The sequence below is a fragment of the Macrobrachium nipponense genome, chromosome 33 (genome assembly GCF_015104395.2).
Source record: "Macrobrachium nipponense isolate FS-2020 chromosome 33, ASM1510439v2, whole genome shotgun sequence".
NCBI lineage: Eukaryota > Metazoa > Arthropoda > Malacostraca > Decapoda > Palaemonidae > Macrobrachium > Macrobrachium nipponense.
Window position 1 is genome coordinate 4,941,440 of NC_087219.1, and position 19,618 is coordinate 4,961,057.

General features: G+C 41.5%; 1 protein-coding gene across 1 annotated transcript in view; it reads left to right on the top strand.

Moving 5' to 3' along the window:
• LOC135202931 (citron rho-interacting kinase-like) overlaps positions 1–19,618 on the top strand; it is a 220,205-nt gene that overhangs the window by 83,388 nt on the left and 117,199 nt on the right. The window contains exon 15 of the mRNA XM_064232395.1: positions 19,410–19,502. Coding sequence (XP_064088465.1) covers positions 19,410–19,502 — 93 coding nt within the window. The remainder of the gene's footprint in view (positions 1–19,409; positions 19,503–19,618) is intronic.

Consider the following 19,618-nt stretch of genomic DNA (forward strand, 5'->3'; position numbering starts at 1 on the left):
ATATAGATGTCCTCCCTGATCCAGCCTATGAGCAGTGGTTCTTTAGGCAGTACAATCCCTGTGTTTTCATTACTGAAAAGCGCTCCGCTTTCATTGCAACTCTGACTTCTCACCGAACAGCAATGAAGTAGCGGTTTAGCGCTTTCAGTCCTCTGTAAAACAACAGGGATTAAGCCGTCTTCATGGGTTGGTGTCATCGGCGGGACTTTTCTCCATTCAGAATCTTGAGAGTTAACTTCTCTCAATTCAGCTGTGAAGACGTAGGTCTGCATTCACCTATCACCTTGTCTTCAACGGCACATAGTATCGTTTCTCCTTAGTTGAGATTCAACTACTATGAGAACTTCTGTCTTGCCATCAGGGACCTCAGTCTCTAGAAGGCAATTGACTTTCGTCTGTTGGGCACATGCCTTGAGAGAATCATCATCTCGCCTTCCAGCATCGGTGGCAACAAGATAGACGATTTGTATGGTCTCTCGGCATAACCCTTCAAAAGATGAGGGTCACGTGACTACGCCTCGGATGCATGATGGCTCGCCTCACACGACCGAACACAGTCAGTCGGCAGCTGTCGAAGCGTTCGAGACTGTCACGAGCTAGGCTGTGGACTTTGTATCGGTTGATCCAGACCAGTCATTACGTCGCCCTACTGGCGTGTTCCGGTACCCATGAGTATCGACACCCACCATGGAGTGTCGATGTCTTTTTCCACTGCGGAGATGACGAGACCGTGAGATACTTCGCTGCAGTGGGATACGAGACCGAGAGAGACTTTGCTGCCGATAGATAGACCAGTAGATTGGCATCACTCCGAAGAATATGTCGGACAGGAAGATGAATAGGTCATTGCGACCATATCTTTCTTTCCCTTCGGGACTGCCCACAGGTCCTTGAAACCTCATTTCCCTGGACCAGTGGTGGATGCTTGCAAGATGTTTGCTTACCCAGCTCCTTCAAGAGGACAAGTTGCATCTCGTCCATGCTGTGCAGTTGTAAAGGTAAGAAGGATGCGAGAGTGACTGGCTCTCCCCCTTCCACGCCTTGTTCCCCCACTCGTCCTTCGTGTTGAGGATAGGACTCAAACTCACACTGGCTGGTTGGACGATTGATGCGGTAGGCTTACACATAGAGCATCCTTTTTATGTTTCTTATCAGAATCATAGAAGCAATCCTGCTCCTTCCTCTAGCAAGGGGAGGAAGGAGACTGACAATAATGCAAACCTTTCCCAGAACTTTGCATTTATGTCTCCGACGCCAAATATTCTTCACAGCCCTTTTTTGGATGAGTCACGATCCCTTACTCATTTCGAAAAGGCCCAGAAGTCTGACTCTTGATCATGCATCTCCTATACTCCGATCAAGTTGTCAGAGGCAGCAGGGCACTCCTCCTCGCTCTTACGACCGGGAGGAGTAGCCTAGGTGCGCAGAACTCCAGTCATTTCTAGAGGCTCACTCAGATTCCTCCCACCAATCAGTGAGTCTTCCTTATGTTAGGACCTTATGTTAAAGGACCGAAAGGTTTGTATTACGTGTTGGAACAAATCACAATTTGTCGTAAATTGTATTTTTCCTAACTATACAAACCTGAGGTCCTTTACAGATATGCCCACCTCATGCCCCCCCTTCAATCTGAACCTGGGCTGAAAGGCAAAGTGGAGTGTTTACATCCGGGCTGGCTAGCCTACCCCACAGTAGTTACTGCCTAACCACCTTGTTCACGATTCAATGGCCGTAATTCCAGCTATGCCGTAAGTACATTCCTTATGTTAAAGTACCTCAGGTTTGTGTATAGTTGGGAAAAATACAATTGACGACAAATTGTGATATTTACATTTCTGGGCTCAGCTCGTGTCGCTGCGCAAAATATCCTTTAATCTATTATTTCTAGGGTAAATGTACTAACACATACCAGAGAATAAATAAATAAAGAAAAAGGTCAGTATAACTGACTCGCTCACCCTCCAAGAGGGTGTCGGTATGAACACTATGGCGAGTGAGACCACTACCACGAGCCAAATGCCAATAGAATTCTCCCACTACAAAATCCCCCCAAGAGGAGAGCCGACCCACAGTGGGGGCAGCAACTACTACTACTCCATCCCATGCTGCCGACTGCTGCGCCTCTGGTGGCCATCCTTTTCAGTTAGCGCACACGATACACACGTGCCCTTTTTTACTCTGTGTTTTTTGTGCCCTTTTCTTTGGATTTATTTATCATGGAGCGTGCAGCCATCGCAGCAGCTAAGTTAAGTACTCAGTGTTTATTGCTATTTGGTTTTTTCCGGCCCTGAGCCCGTATTTGCCGTTTTTTAGGTATAAATACGAACTCTAGGTCGGAACCATGGCAGCATGGTTCTGCCTCGTGGTGGGTTCGTTCTTGGTCGCCCATACCCAGAACATCCCCTTACTTTAGTACGCTCTATTTTAATCATCCGCTTTGTTTAGGGTACGGTCTACACGGTTTTGTCATGCATGCATGTCTTTTACCTTATGTAGGCTCCTTCCATCCAGACCCTAGCCACGGCTCTTAGTATCGGCCTCGGCTAGCTTTGAGTGGTAGACTTTCCTTCGGGTTAGTCGTACACTCCTGGATTTTTTCTCCTACTATTTTCTTTTCTTTCTTTCATTATTATTCATTTGAATTATTTTATATGATATTTGTTTAGGTTAGTTAGGCGTCTGGCTTTGCTTAGCCTAGGTTGTGGCCCATAGGGCCTATATGCTACTGCTCTTCAGTTCGGTTGCTTCCCGATAGCATCTCTCTGATCAGCTGGTTATGTTTCTAGGCTTAGTTGTCCATTGTTTTGTTCTTACCGCCCCGTGGTCACTACGTGATCACGGGGCAGCCAGACGCCTGTCCAGTCACCTTCCCCCCCTCCCGCTCTTCTATAGAGTCGGGGGGGTGGGTCGGTCTGCCCATGCTCGCTCCGCATACCCGAGCCTGCCTCCCTCTCTCCCCCCAGGCGGAGGGAGTAGAGGGACGGGACAGACCCTGACTGGACTCGACCTCTCCGACTTCTCGGTCCGGCCGGATGGTAAGGTGGGGGGGGACTGGCCTTTCCCCCCTCCGTTGCTACTCCGTCGCTCCGTTGCTAGCCCGAGTCTGTATGTCCTCTCGCTCTTTCCCACCTTACTAGGGCTCCTTTACTACCGGAGACCTGGCATCCAGCGGAAAGGTGCTAGTCCACCCAGCAGGGTGGACCGGGGCATACAGTTGGTCCCTTCTAACCACTCCGTCTCACTGAGTTACGACACTCCGCCACGCACTGGACTTAGTCCGGTACGTCCGAGTTTTATAGGTTTAAGATCTTTTATGTTAAACTAGTAAGTTTATCTTAAGCTACCTTAAACCATCCCCCCTCCCTTACCTGCTCACCGGATCTCTCCGGGGTTATAGCCTATTCAGGCGATAAGGGAGGGGTTATGCCCAAATTTTTTCCGAGCTCCGGCATGCAACGGAGTTCTTCTGTCCTTTAGCCTGTAAGTGATAGTCTTTAAGATACTCATGTGTCTTTTCACTTACAGACCACCAACTGTGAGCATCCGGGATGCGCCGCCACACTTCAAGACCCATGTGGACACGAAGTTTGCCGGTCCCATGCTCCATGCGCGACTCCGCACGGGGACATCCAGGTCTGGTACCACGAGACGTGTACCATCTGTTATGATCTGGTGAGCCAGCTCTTAGACGGGGTAAGTATTCCAACTCCGTTAACTGGTCCTCATTTGTTATAGTGCTTAAGTTTTTACATTAATCACCCTAACTTAAGATAAAATTCAGGGGGTTTTGTAGCCCCTATAATTTTAAGTTAAGCTTTTAAATTGGTTTTAGTTTTAAGTTTAATCTTAAAATCTAATCAATACCCTCTCTTCCAGGCTCCGGCTGTGAGGGATACCGCACTGGCAACCCTGCGGGCCTGGGTCGGCGGTTTTGGGAAGAACGCCGCCAAGGGTATGCCCTACATTCTTGAGAAGAAGTTGGCGGTACTAATCTTCCCCGGAGGCAAGGCTACAGGCTACGTCGACCCAGCAGAGGCGGCCCCGACTATCGCTTTCATCCAGCAACAGCTGGCTGCCTCGTTGACAGACCAAGGCCAGGACATCTCCTCGGAAGTCGCGACGCTTGATATTAATGTTGAACCTATGGTAGGTGTAGACGACCTGTTGGTCGAGGTAGGTACGTTGGACACCCAAGGGATGCCCTTGGGTGCAACTGGTTCTTCTACCCCTGCAACCTCTCCATCCTTCCAAGGCTTTACAGGTAATGAACTATATACTTCTCCTGACGCTTCCGTTAGACCCAAGGTCAAGGGTCAAGCAGTGAAAACCTTGACGAAGACGTCGTCGTCGTCTAAGAAGACGGCGTCGGCGTCATCTTCTTCTCGTAAGTCTCCGGCTAGAAATCCCGGAGCAGAGAGATCTAAAGCTTCTGGGTCCGGCTCTAAGTCCTCTAGGAGTAAATCCTCCAGGGAGAGATCTCATACTCCAGCGGAGTCGTCAGTTCCGCTACCTTTGGTTCCGGTTCAGAGCCACCCTTCCACCTCCGCAGCAGCTCCGGCTTTGGACTCCAACGCTGGTCTGTTGCAACAGGTGGGCGATCTGGTTGGGTCTCTGAAAAACAGCATGGAACAAATGATCTCCCGGTTGTCTGATAGGATCACCTCTCAGGACAACATTATAGCCGGACTGAGCCAAGCTCCACTAGCCTCTCCTCCACCCTTCAGCACAGGGGGAGCCCAATTACCCCCGTATGACTCTCTACCTCCGTTCTCAATGAACAACCCTTGGAGAGTAGCGTCATACGCCCCCTTCCAAGACGGGCTTATCTCTATCCCGGAATGTGGAACTCGGAGGATTGAAGACTTCGAGTTCTACCCGGAAGACCTTCAGCCTCCGTTCATCGGCTACGCCAGGCTCACCGCCTCAGCCATGACTCGGGACGATAAAGTACCAAAAGAGACAGTCCTCTATTCACGAGACCAGGCTCAGAGAGAATGGCTCAGGTGTCTAGAGGACATGGATTGTTCCAACACGAAAATCCAACCTTTCAAGAGTCCGTTTACGATCTTTACGATGGAAGAGAGTACCCCGCTCCCTTTCTTGACAAAGATCGCGACAACCACCATTCCAGCAGCCCAGAAGGGGGATTCCATGCCTCAGCTGAAGGAAGCAGATCCTACGTCTCCTTTACTTCCTTCAGCTGGTGAATTGTGGGAAGATTTGCCCAACACCTTCTCAGCTGGCAAACTCAAACCAGACTGTGCTATGGAGCAGTTTGGTGAGAAGCTTCCTAGGCTTCCAGATAGCCTTATTCAGGCGGAATTCGACGCCAAATCGCGGTTAGCCAGGTCTATTAATTCCATGGCTATGACCGAGGTGGCTACCATTGCCTATGGGTCGGAGCCACTCTTTAAGCTTCTTACCAAATCTTTGACTCAAACGGTGCAGTCGGATATGTTTGAGTTCGCCACTGCTAGACGAATTGTAGGAAACATGTCCTACAAGAAGCAACAATTCGGCACGAGCCGAACAAGTTGCTTACGTCAAGCATCTGGGGAGCAGACCTCTTCCCAGAAGCGATGGTGAAGGAGGTTCAGTCAGAGGCTACGAGATTGAACCAGAGCCTTAAAGACCGTTGGGGTCTTACGGCCAAGAGACGACAGGATCAAGCCGGTAAGGGTAAGGCTCAAAGGAAACCCAGACGTTTCCAGCCCTACCAGAAGAAGCAGCCACGCTTTTCTCAGCAGGTTCCGGCTGTTCCCTTGGTGCAAACAGCCCAACCTTCCACCTCAAAGGCTCAGTCGCAGCCGATTTATGTTATCTCCCCTCAGCCTCAGCCCTCCACCTCTTACGCCCTCTCTCCAGCCTACAATCAGGTATTCGAGGGTCAAGCTTCCCAGAAGTATGACCGCTCGGGTAGGGGAGGCAGAGGTAAGCGATCCTTTCGTGGGAGAGGATCGGGAGGTCCCTTTAATAGGGGAAAACATTTCAGGGGAGGCCGAGGAGGCTACCAGAACCAATGAGGATTTTCAGGTAGGAGGGAGGCTGTTTCACTTTCGCCACCGGTGGAACTTCAGCAAGTGGGCTCAGAGCATTGTGTCAAAAGGCCTGGGTTGGAGCTGGTTAGCGAGCCCACCCCCATCCAGACCTTTCCGCCAACTTCCTTCCAAGGAATTGACGGAGTATGCGGAGGATCTCCTTCAGAAAGGAGCTATAGCGAGAGTCAACAGGTTAAAATTTCAAGGTCGCTTGTTCAGCGTGCCAAAGAAAGGCTCACAAAAAAGAAGGGTAATCTTAGACTTGTCCCGCTTAAACTTAGCCATTCGCTGCGACAAGTTCAAGATGCTCACGATCTCGCAGGTGCGGACCTTACTTCCCCGTGGGGCCGTCACCACCTCTATCGATCTTACAGACGCTTACTATCATATCCCTATTGCAAGACACTTCCGTCCGTATCTGGGCTTCAAGATAGGAGACCAGACATTCTCCTTCAAGGTAGTTCCTTTCGGGCTCAACGTAGCACCCAGGGTGTTCACGAAGCTGGCGGAAGTAGTAGTTCAACAACTAAGATCGCAAGGGGTTATGGTAGTAGCGTATCTCGACGATTGGTTGATCTGGGCTTCAACAGTCGAGGAATGCAACAGAGCAACACTGAAAGTGATTCAGTTCCTGGAATATCTAGGCTTCAAGATAAACAGGACCAAGTCAAGACTCACTCCAGAGTCAAACTTTCAGTGGCTGGGCATTCAATGGAATCTATCCTCCCATACTCTGTCGATTCCATCAACCAAGAGGAAAGAAATAGCGAAGTCAGTCAAGCAATTTCTGAGTCACAAACTGGCGTCAAGAAGAACTCAGGAAAGGATCCTGGGTTCACTCCAGTTTGCATCAGTGACAAACATCCTGATGAAAGCCAAACTGAAAGACCTAACCAGAATCTGGCGCTCACGAGCAAATGTCAGGTCCAGGGACAAATTATCCTCCGTCCCTCTGATTCTACGGAATCGACTCCGGCCGTGTGCGAAAGTCAAGAACTTGTCGGTATCAGTGCCCCTTCAGTTTCCTCCACCGGGGATTACCATCCACACAGACGCTTCATTAAGTGGTTGGGGAGGATATTCCCAGTTCAAAAAGGTTCAAGGAACGTGGTCACCTCAGTTCCGTCAGTTCCATATAAACGTACTGGAAGCAATGGCAGTGTTCTTGACTCTGAAAAGGTTACGTCCGCCAAAGTACTCCCATATAAAGCTAGTCTTGGACAGCGCAGTGGTAGTACATTGTATAAACAGAGGAGGCTCCAAATCACGTCATCTAAATCATGTCATGGTAGCCATCTTCTCCCTGGCGGACAAGTTCAGTTGGCATCTCTCCTCCACCCATATAGCTGGAGTGAGAAACGTCATAGCAGATGCTCTATCCCGATCAGTACCTCTAGAGTCGGAATGGTCACTGGACAACAGTTCGTTCCAATGGATTCTTCAGAGAGTTCCAGGCCTACAAGTGGATCTCTTCGCATCTCAAGCGAACCACAAACTCCCATGTTATGTGGCCCCCAACCTGGACCCTCTGGCCTATGCCACGGACGCCCTGGCTCTAGACTGGAACAACTGGGAGAAGATTTATGTCTTTCCTCCAGTGAATCTTCTCATGAAGGTATTGAACAAACTCAGGACATTCAAGGGTCAAGTGGCTCTAGTAGCCCCAGACTGGCCGAAGAGCAATTGGTACCCTCTAATTCTGGAACTGGGTCTTCGCCCTCTTCGGATTCCCAGTCCCAGGCTCTCCCAGTCAGTACAAACGAAGACTGTGTTCGCTTCCTCAGGGATTCTCAAAACCCTAACTTTATGGATTTCATGAAGTTTGCAGCGAAAAGGGATGCGAATATTGACCCTCAAAATATTCTTTCTTCCGTGAATCCGATAAAAGAGATTCAACTTTGAGACAGTATGATGCTGCTGTCAAAAAGTTAGCAACCTTCCTGAGAGAATCAGATATTAGGATCATGACAATCAATTCAGCTATATCCTTTTTCAGATCCTTATTTGAAAAAGGCTTAGCAGCTAGCACGATTACGACAAACAAGTCAGCCTTGAAAAAGATTTTTCAATTTGGTTTCAACATAGACTTGACAGATTCCTACTTCTCGTCTATTCCCAAGGCGTGTGCTAGACTTAGACCTTCTGTAAGGCCTACGTCAGTATCATGGTTCTTAAACGATGTTCTAAAGCTGGCTTCAGAAACCGATAATGACACATGCTCGTTTATAATGCTCTTAAGAAAAACTCTATTTTTATTAAGCTTGGCCTCAGGAGTTAGAATTTCAGAACTGTCGGCTTTATCCAGAGATCCGGATCATATTCAGTTCCTTCCCACAGGGGAAGTGCTACTTTCTCCAGAACGTAGTTTTATAGCTAAGAATGAAGATCCTTTGATGAGGTGGGAACCATGGAAGGTACTACCCCTTCCACAAGATGTATCTCTTTGCCCAGTTTCAACCTTACGAGCCTTTCTGTCTAGGACCTCCTCATCCTCATCGGGTCCTCTCTTTAAGAGAGAAAAAGGTGGTACTTTATCTATTAAAGGCATCAGGCAACAAATCCTGTACTTCATTAAACAAGCCAATCCTGACTCTTTTCCAAAAGCACATGATGTCAGGGCAGTAGCCACCTCAATTAACTATTTCCAACATATGAACTTCGATGAGTTGAAAAAGTATACTGGATGGAAATCGCCGACAGTGTTCAAACGTCATTACTTAAAGTCCTTGGAAGCTCTGAAATTTTCAGCAGTAGCAGCGGGTAACATAGTTTCCCCCGACTCTACCTAATCTTTAGTAGAAGATCCAGTCCTCCTTTCTACCTGCCTCACCCAACAGTTCGTCTATTCCTGCCTTGTTCATCTACGGTTACCTTGTGTCTTAGCTGCTTTTATGATGATATGGTGGGTGTCCCTTATTTTTTTGCTAGGGGCACTCACAATTGATTGTGGATATTGATCTCTTGGATGTCATCCCCTTATTTTTATGCTAGGGGATACATCTTATTTGTAATGGTTACGGGTTTTGTATATTAAGTTATATACATTCCTTTATATATTATTATTGTTGAGTTTGTTTTGTTCAACTTATTATGTTAATTGCTCTGGATTTCTGATACATATCTTTACACAGATACCATTTTGGTTCATATATGCCATATTACGCCTGTATATATGTAAATTACCTTAAGTTAAGAAATATTATTAGAATTAAGTTTAATTTAAGCAATATTTCTATTTTGTATCATTGTGTATATGTATCTTTATTAGCAATTATATTCTTTTATTTTATTTTATCTTTTATTTGAGACCTCTTTTTGTTTTGTTGATTTTTGTTTACAATCTTGTGCTATTTCTCTGGTACGATTTCGCGCAGCGACACGAGCTGAGCCCAGAAAAGGGATTTTGACGTAAGGAAAAATCTATTTCTGGGCGATTGGCTCGTGTCGCCAGCGAAATATCCTTTAATCTATTATTTCTAGGGTAAATGTACTAACACATACCAGAGAATAAATAAATAAAGAAAAAGGTCAGTATAACTGACTCGCTCACCCTCCAAGAGGGTGTCGGTATGAACACTATGGCGAGTGAGACCACTACCACGAGCCAAATGCCAATAGAATTCTCCCACTACAAAATCCCCCCAAGAGGAGAGCCGACCCACAGAGTGGGCAGCAACTACTACTACTCCATCCCATGCTGCCGACTGCTGCGCCTCTGGTGGCCATCCTGAAGTTAGCAGACAATCTTGGGCGAGGGGATGGGTAGGGCGGGATTTCGCTGGCGACACGAGCCAATCGCCCAGAAATAGATTTTTCCTTACGTCAAAATCCCTTATTTGATATGTCACCCATGAGATTAGATGATACTAGAGGTAAGAAGTGCAAGCGTAAATCTTGATCTATGCTAGAAAATGTTTTTCCCAATAGCGAATAGTTTAGTGTTCACTTTCTTCAATAGATGGTGGTGTGCTTTGTTTACATTTTGACGGCGACGTTCAAATGCCCTGTGATTGCATTCATTTTTTTTATCCTGCTACCCTCTACAATAAAAATAAATAAAGAAGAAACTAATAGTGATAATTATGAAATACCAAATTTAGGATATGGAAGTCACCGATAATAATGTGTAGATTCTGAAAAAAATATAGTACTGTATTGACTTACTATTAGGCTAACTCGATAATGTAGGCTAATTGAGTTAAATAAAGTGCACTATTTTAAAGAAAATTATACATAAAAAAGTTATAAAATGATGAAGCTACAATATGAGTAATAAAATTATAAAAAGCATTGTCAGAACTTAGCCAAGTAATAGGCTATTTCAGAAATTAGTTCTGTGTACACTATACGACTGAAAATTAATGCTGTTAGTCGAAACAAAGAGAATAACATGCTTAACGACGAATTCGTTTAATTATGTGGTCGCTTGAACGGAACCCCGTCGTTAAACGAGGAGTACCTGCACTTGTACCTCCCTCCAATTATAAGTCTATCCTATTGTTAAGACCAAAGGTTTGTTCCGCATATGAACAAATGACAAATATTATCCATAGCTAACAAACCTGAGGTCTTAACGTTTGCTGCCCACCTCTAGCCACCCCTCACAAATTTTTTCTCCTGGGTTGGGGAAAAGGCTAACACATCACAAGATGCTTGCTTGGTCATCAATCCGCTTCCACCTTGTATATGCATGAGTTGCCAGATCTCACAGATTCCTTGCTATACAATCTTTGATTGTTTTAACCAGTTTCCAGCTGGTGCAAGAAGGTTTATCCTATTGTTAAGACCTCAGGTTTGTTTTACTTCCAATTATGCTGCCTGTTGACTTTTGTTGATGCCTTTATACAAACACCTAATCTGTTTATACCATTGTTTTTTTATTTCAAATTAGATTTCATTTGTATATACATGTACATTTTTGGTGTTCTCATGCCAGTGAACCCAACCTTATTCAAATAACACCTCAAATATACAGAAACAACATAGCAAATATTCACTACACTTGAAGCACTAACTTTAAGGGTCTGTTTGGAGTTCCAGTAACAATTGGCTGCTTACAAGGCTTATTAAGGAACACAGCAGATCAAGTATGCTGTAAGTGCTCATTAACAGAAATGAAGAAATGCATTTTGATCACTTTGTTGCCACCCTGTTTTGGGTTTCATGCTAAACATGTCCCAGCTCACCATAGCTGGACATATTGTGGATTAAAATCTTACATTGGTGTCACTGGTGCATAATTTTAGAAGATCAGGTTTTTATGAGTGCCAGAAATAAAAGCCAGTTGGATCAGGTTTTTATGACTGCCAGAAATAAAAGCCGGTTGTCCCCTAAATCCAGTTATTTTTGTATTGGAGATTAGGCAGCACTTTGGAAAGTACAGTGGTACCTCGAGATACGAAATTACCGTATATACTCGAGTAACGTGCGATATCGCATATCATGCGACCCCCAAATTTTCACCAATAAACAGTGGTTTTGTCGTGTATCTCGTGTATCATGCGAGTTCCTTTTCCGAGAGCGTCAGTTCATAAGGTTGGTCGTTTAGCATGCTAATGGCAGAGTCATTCAGATGTGTGCTGCTGCTAGTCAAGTTACGGTAATTTTCTTACTAATCTCGAGCATTGAATAGAAAATCTCAAGATTAAAAAAGAATCCCAAGATAATAAAATAATTGTAAAACTAACACGTCTTGGAGTCCTAAATCATTCTCTCTCTCTCTCTCTCTCTCTCTCTCTCTCTGGAATAAATACTGTAATTTGAGTCTTTCACCAACGGGTATCAGTAAATGTGTAGACATTGTGCGCGTTTAAAAAAATGTGCAGTACACACACATTCCGATGTTTTGGTTTTTGGCATTTTTCAGATTTCTGAAATGTGAGGTCAGATGCATAATTAAACAAACATCACTACTGCAGCAAAAAACATGTTTTCCCTTTATGTTTCTCATTATTGTTATTTATTAATTACAGTTTATTTAAATAAATATTAATATAATACTGTTAACCCTTAAACGCCGAAGCGGTAAAAAAAAAAAAAAAAAATGTCTCCCGTGTGCCGGAGGTGTTTCAAAGTGAGCGAGGAAGCGGAAAAAATATTTTTTTCAAAAATCACAGCGTGCTTAGTTTTCAAGATTAAGAGTTCATTTTTGGCTCCTTTTTTTGTCATTGGCTGAAGTTTAGTATGCAACCATCAGAAATGAAAAAAATTATCATTATCATATATAAATATGTAATGCAATATATGATAGCGCAAAAAAGAAATTTCATATATAATTGTATTCAAATCGTGCTGTGCGCGAAACGGTTAAAGGTAACAAGTTACTTGTTTTTTCGTTGTAATGTACACTAAATTGCGATCATTTTGGTATATAACACATTGTAAAACGATAAAAGCAACAGAGAAAATATTATCACAAAATAATGCATGAATTTGTAACGCACGGACGTAAACAAATATTTTTTTCAAAAATTCATCATAAATCTAAATATTGTCCTGGAGACTTCAAATTTCTTTCAAAAGGAAGACAAATGATTGAATATTACTATACTGTGAGAATATTAGCTTACAAATGCAGTTTTCGACCATATCTGACGAGTTAAAGTTGACCGAATGTAGAATTTTTTATATATTTTTTTATATGCAATTATTTCGGAAATAAGAAAAGCTACAACCTTCAAATATTTTTCGTTTTATTCTACATGAAATTGCACACATTTTCATATATAAAACTCTATGAAATGCCTAATATAAAAAGGAGCAAATATTCCAAGAATGGGACGTACGCATTTCGGAGATTTGTGGCGGAGAATCCGCGCGCGGAGGGAAGGAAATTTTTTTTTCTTAAATTCACCATAAATCTAAATATTGTGCTAGAGACTTCGAATTTGTTTCAAGATGAAGATAAATGACTAAATATTACTAGACTGTAAGAGTTTTAGCTTACAATTGCGTTTTTTTACCATTTCGGTAGGGTCAAAGTTGACCGAACGTGGTTTTTTTTCTATTTATCGTGATTTATATGCAAATATTTCAAAAATGAGAAAAGCTACAACCTTCAATTATTTTTAGTTGTATTCTACATGAAATTGCGCACATTTTCATATAGAAAACTTTATGTAATGGCTAATTTAAAATGGTGCAAACATTACCACAATCGCACGTATGATTTTTTCGGAAGAGTTACCGCGCGGACGTAAAGAAAATGTTATTTTTTCATAAATTCACCATAAATCGAAATATGTGCTAGAGACTTCCAATGTGTTGCAAAATGAAGGTAAATGCTTGAATATTACTAGAATATAAGCGTTTTAGCTTACAATTGCGTTTTTCGACCATTTCGGTAGAGTCAAATTTGACCGAAGGTTGAAAATTTGTCTCTTATCATTTTTTATATGAAGATATTTCAAAATTGATAAAAACTACAACCATGGGTTGTTTTTAGTTGTATTGTGCATGAAATTGCACACATTTTCATATATAAAACTTTATGTAACGGCTAATTTAAAATGGTGCAAACATTACCACAATCGCATGTATGATTTTTTTCGGAAGAGTTACCGCGCGGACGTAAGGAAAAAGTTTTTTCATAAATTCACCATAAATCGAAATATTGTGCTAGAGACTTCCAATTAGTTGCAAAATTAAGTTAAATGATTGAATATTACTAAAATATAAGAGTTTTAGCTTACAATTGCGTTTTTCGACCATTTCGGTAGAGTCAAAGTTGACCGAAGGTTGAAATTTTGGCACTTATCGTTATTGATATGAAAATATCTCAAAACCATTAAAAGCTACAATCATGAGTATTTTATAGTTGTATTCTACATAAAAATGCGCACATTTTCATATATAATACTCCATGTAACGGCTAATTTAAAATGGTACAAAAATTATGTCAAAGTGACGAAATAATTTCCGAGATGTGTCACAGATACTTTTTAATGCGGCAAGAAAGAAATTTGCGCTTGCGCGCCTGCGTAACGATTGTAAACAAAACAACACCTTGATCCGTGAACTCCCAGCATCCCCCAAGGCGCGTGATTCAAGAGTTTTCGGCTGGTAGGCCTAAAAGTGTTTTTCCGCGAATTTTTAACAAAACTTTTGTATGCCGACGTAAAATACGTCCAGTCTGCACCCAAGAGACAAAAAATGTCGACGTAAAATACGTCCAGTCGGCGTTTAAGGGTTAAATGAATGTGAGATAATTAAGATCACCTAAAACAAAATAGTGGGACAATTAATACCATATGTTCACTAATAGCTATTATTATCAAAACAAACATTCCGTAAAACGCAAAAAATATATTTAGTACATGACAATCAAAATATAATAATGTTTTGCAGTTCAACTTGTGAATCTTAACAATAAGTATGACTATATAATATATTTCACTATATCGATCTTGAAGTTGAAGAGTCGTAAAATTTTGAGCATGGTCTGGGAAAAGGATTTGTACTTCGTGATTACGTATCGCTACAACACCATGTGGTATTTTCATACCACTATATTGATGACGCATCGCTACGAAACACTGGTATTTTTCATACCACTATACATTAAAGTTAAAATGATCGTATTATATTATTGTTTTCACGAAGAAATAATTATATAAAGAAAATTGAGTAATTTTTGCCGTCAGCAGTCAGAAAATCACGAACATGGTAACGTTCAAAACTAGTGCCATCCACGGCATATGTCTATAAATAGAACAGAAGCGGAGGGCAGTCATTGGATAACAGATCTCCATGGCTACCAACCAACCAATCAGGTGTTAGTTATACTACTCTGTGAATTTCTTAGAATGAACGTTTATACACGCGAAGCTAACGATGATGTGTGTGTTTTGCATACAATACGTAGTTTTAGTTTTTATAAATAGGTATTTTACTGATTACATGAAGAATTGAATGATTCCGTCTCATTACTTTATATCCCCGGCGACTAACAACAACAAAATTTGTTTGTTTGATTTATCTTCCAAGATGTAGGTATTTATTACCTGTAGGTACAGCACATTTTTTAACAGTATGCCCACACACACACACACACACACACACACACACACACACACACACACACACACACACACACACACACAGTTACGCGTGTGCTAATACCTATTGGTTTCAGAGACTCAAGTTAACACTTAGAGTATAGTTGATAGGGAAGAGAAGAGAGTTCATCCTAGATGGCCTTGGTTCATCTCTCTAATCTCTCGAGGAATGTCAAGATTTGTTCCCTGCTCTTTGTAAATTTAGTCCATGCGACTGACAGCAACAAAATTCATATTTTTTGTTTCTTCCAGATATGAATTACCGGTACTGCACATTTTTAACAAGCATGAACACACTGCAATATACTCTCTCTCGGAAAAGATACCGTCAATTCAATTTATCTGTATCTTTTCCTGATACACAGACAGAGTAAATATTTAGGACTCCAAGGCTTGGCATATGTCAATTACTTTATTATCTTGGGATTTTCCATGGTCAACTCTTGGGATTAGTAAGAAAAATGCGATTATTTGAGTAGCAGTAGCAGCAGCTGCAGCGCACACCCAAATGAATCGGGTAAGCCTAGCACGTCAAACAATAGTATTTACAAAATGAGCTGAGCTCTCTGGCTGGGCTGTTTTGGTCCTCCCACGTGTTTGATCGCATATCCGCCAAATTTATAACAACAGAGATAAAACCATTTCTCCCATTACAGATATCAAATATTATCTTTTCCGTTACGCAGAATTCTAAATAAATGACGTAGGTTCACGATTGATAAAGTTTTTTTATGCAATAACAAGAAACGGAGTCAGATTTTCTATCACCATGGCATCTCATTTTGGTGCTGTTGCGAATATTTCAACCAGTTCTATGTGCGTTTAAATCCATACTGACTGTACAGTCTGGAGGCAGTTCTCCCTTCTACACATATCTTGATTTCTTAATATCGTAGGTATAGAATAAATTGGTGAGCAAGGAAATATGAAATAAAGCATAACAGAGTAAGTTTGACGAGTGAGAAAATAAACAATCGTATGCAGACAGAATCTCTCTCTCTCTCTCTCTCTCTCTCTCTCTCTCTCTCTCTCTCTCTCTCACACAAAATAATAGATAGGAAACAATGACTGAATATTGCTTGAATGCGATATGGCAAAGTTTTGGCCTGACTGAAGTGTGGAGTGACTTTGACACCGACTTACAAGTTATTCCTGGTCATCTCACAGCCATGGATAGACATCAACTTCACAACCGAGAAAGGGCAATCGTAAACAAAATAATTAGGTATGGAAAATGCGAAATGCGGGCCTCTGTTGTCCCATATAAAAAGCTCTCGCTCGAACAGCTGAGGATTTAGGAGAGAGAGAGAGAGAGAAGGGCCGAATAGGAAGGAGATTAAAGTACCTTGGAATGAAAACCCCTTATAACCTTATAATTATAGCCTCGGGGTTCGTCTCAAGGACATTCAAAAGGTCTGTCAAACATGGGCAGTTGTTGTTTTTGTAAAATTAGCATAAGGGCAGATCTTTAAAAGCCACGCCAGAGAGCTCGCCACGGTGACAAGACTATACCTTCCATATGAAGATGAAATGATCAAAGATCTGGAAGATGACGAATATGACTGCCTTGATGGCGAAGAATTCAGGGCAGTATTTGATGATACGACACGGAGAGCGACTTTGGAGGATTTTAGTTTATTAATTTTATGCATTTTTTTTTTACTTTAATAAATTTTCACTTAACTGCGTATCCTAAAATAAAAATAATAGTTCCAGTAACAAATGTTTCTTTTACCGAGTAAAACAAAAAGTAAAAATTCCTTCGGTATTGTGCCTTAATCAACTGATTTGGAAATTATAGATGGTTAGTCTAGAACAGTTAAACATGCTGTATAAACCAAAATAATGCAAATGGCGCACGATCGCTCTTTTGTATTTTAAAATGCAATAGTAATATGAGAATGCATACAATATTATTGGATATAGTGAAGTACAAGTAAAGCATAACTTTTTAAAAGATCTACTGTTCTCCTCCGGTAGTAACTATCGCAATCTGCCGATTTGGGAAAGCATAGACGGTACGCTAATTTTATACTGTGTGTATGATGCGACCCCTTTAAAATTAGCTTCAAAATTAGGTTTCAAAAGTCGCATAATATGCGAGTATATACGGTAATCCGTTCCGAGGCGGCCTTCATATCATGAGCTTTTCGTATCTTGAACTGCATTTTACATGTAAAATGGCTAATCTGTTCCAAGCCCTCCAAAAACACCCCAGTATATTTCATAATAAAGCTAAATTTACCTATAAATGAAATACTACAACAATTTGGACCATTCAATACCTAACTTAATATGTACTGCTAATATGTACTACATAATACCTGTAAATAAAGTGTATTAGTGTACATGGTATACAAGAAATACTGTACGTACATACGTACGTATGTAGTAAAATATGGAAGCTTACTTTTCGAGTGAGGCTATCTCTGAAAGTGGCGACAGAGGAGGACAAACAGCAGATACATACACTTAACTTACGAAACACATAAAAAAATGTCAGGAAAACATAAACTAAACTTTACGAAAGACATTAACAAAACTGTAACACTTAACTTTACAAAAAACTTAAAATTAAATTTTTTTGTTCTTTTGCCTTTTTTTGATTTTTACATTTTTTTTACTTTTTTATACTTTACGTATTTTACAAATTTTCAATTTCTTCACCACCGAATGGATGCCAGTCCGTTTACGGAATTTTTTGAACCACCCATGAGAAGCCTTGAACTCTGGGGTTGCCGTCGATGTCCCCTCTCCTCCGTCGTCTTCAGTTTGGGCAATAAAATCGCCGAAAATAGCGCTGGCCTTGTGGCAGATTGCTGTCTCGGTTATTGTATCATCAGTGATTTCTTTGTCCACAATCCATAGAAGAAGCAGCCTCTCCATTTCATCATGCACATGGCTCCTTTTGTTGGACAAAATAGTCACGCCCTTGGAAGGTGTTGCTGCTTTGATGGCTTCCTTCTGCTTAAGGATGGTGCCTATTGTTGACGGATTTCGGCCGTATTCCTTAGCGATCATACTCAACTGCATGCCAGCTTCATACTTTTTTATTATCTCCATTTTTGTCAGCATAGAAAGCATTCTCTTCTTTCCGTGAACTTCCGCAACTTTCTTGGGACCCATGACTATACTGTACGTAATTAAGTTATGTAGTATACTAATTAAGTTCTCACACAACACGATAAAGTAGTACAACGAAATCACTAACACGAATTTACGTTAACAAACGAAATCGTATATGTGAATGAACGAATTCCGCGTGCGTACGATAACGCTGGTGAGAAGCAATGGCTGACGAAGAACGCCGTTACGTACGATGCATGATGGGATCATGGGAGAGATGCTGACCAATAGGAGAGCAGGATCTTATGGCAGTGACTAGCTTCAGGAACCAATGGGAGAGCGGGAGGATGGTGGCGAGTCTACTCAGTTGGCGGCGCGCGAGTTTCAAAATTGTTATCTGTGATCTGGGCGAATCTTGGACTTTACAGGAACAACCTTTCGTATCTTGAGCAATTTTCGTATGTGGAGCCGTAAAATTTTTCGTATTTGCTTTCGTATCTCGAGTTTTTCGAAAGTTGAGCCTTTCATATCTTGAGGTACCACTGTATACAGTACTGTATTTCCTCAAGTATTGGTGGTAAAAGGATGTCAAACTGTAATTGATACTAATTGTAACAATATGATTTGTATGCACTCAAGTCTGTAAGTCTGTTGTATGATAGCAAGAAGGCAGTCATCACCAGAAATGTTTAGATTTAATTTATGATTATATTGATAGTGATTCATTTTGGATTGTGTAAGTGATAAATTGCTCTGCTCTCAAGAGGTGCATTTGATCATATATAATTACTGGTTGTACTATTTTGATACTACCTTCGACACAATAGTACCAAGGTTTCTGAGATACTGTCATCAATGATAGAATTTTGGACAAGTTTAAGATAGTGATAGAGGAAATGTTAAACTTGGCAAGGCCGAGTCTTGTATGTTAAGCCATTTTTACTTAGCCTGTGCTACACAGAGGAACATGAAAAGTCTATACAAGGTAGGGGTTGGGGGTTCAAAGCAAGCCATTTATAAACTTGGAATATAGAAATTGTTTTTAGCTGGAATTTGGTTTTGAACCAGCTGAATAGAGAAAGGTTTTATCTTTGCTAGCTTTGTAATGATTACATTCAACGCATCCTTGCTTTATTTAGTGTTTGATAATTTTTATAAATTTTTAGTGAAAATTAAATATAATTCTATGAAAATTAAAGATAATTATATGAACCAGTTTGACAAGTGTTAATAAGCAAATAATTTCCAGGAGAGCTTAGAAAGAAAAAAACATATCAAAGCCTTGGAGGATCATTTAGCTGAAGAGAAGAGAGAATGTTCATCATTACGAAAAGAATTAAAGGTAAGCATTTTGTAAGGTAACATAGTATTGTTTTCTAAGCGTACACCATTTAGCATTGCTGGCAAAATATAACATCTGGGGTTTACTGGTCTGTGAGTGTATTGGTTTATTTTGTG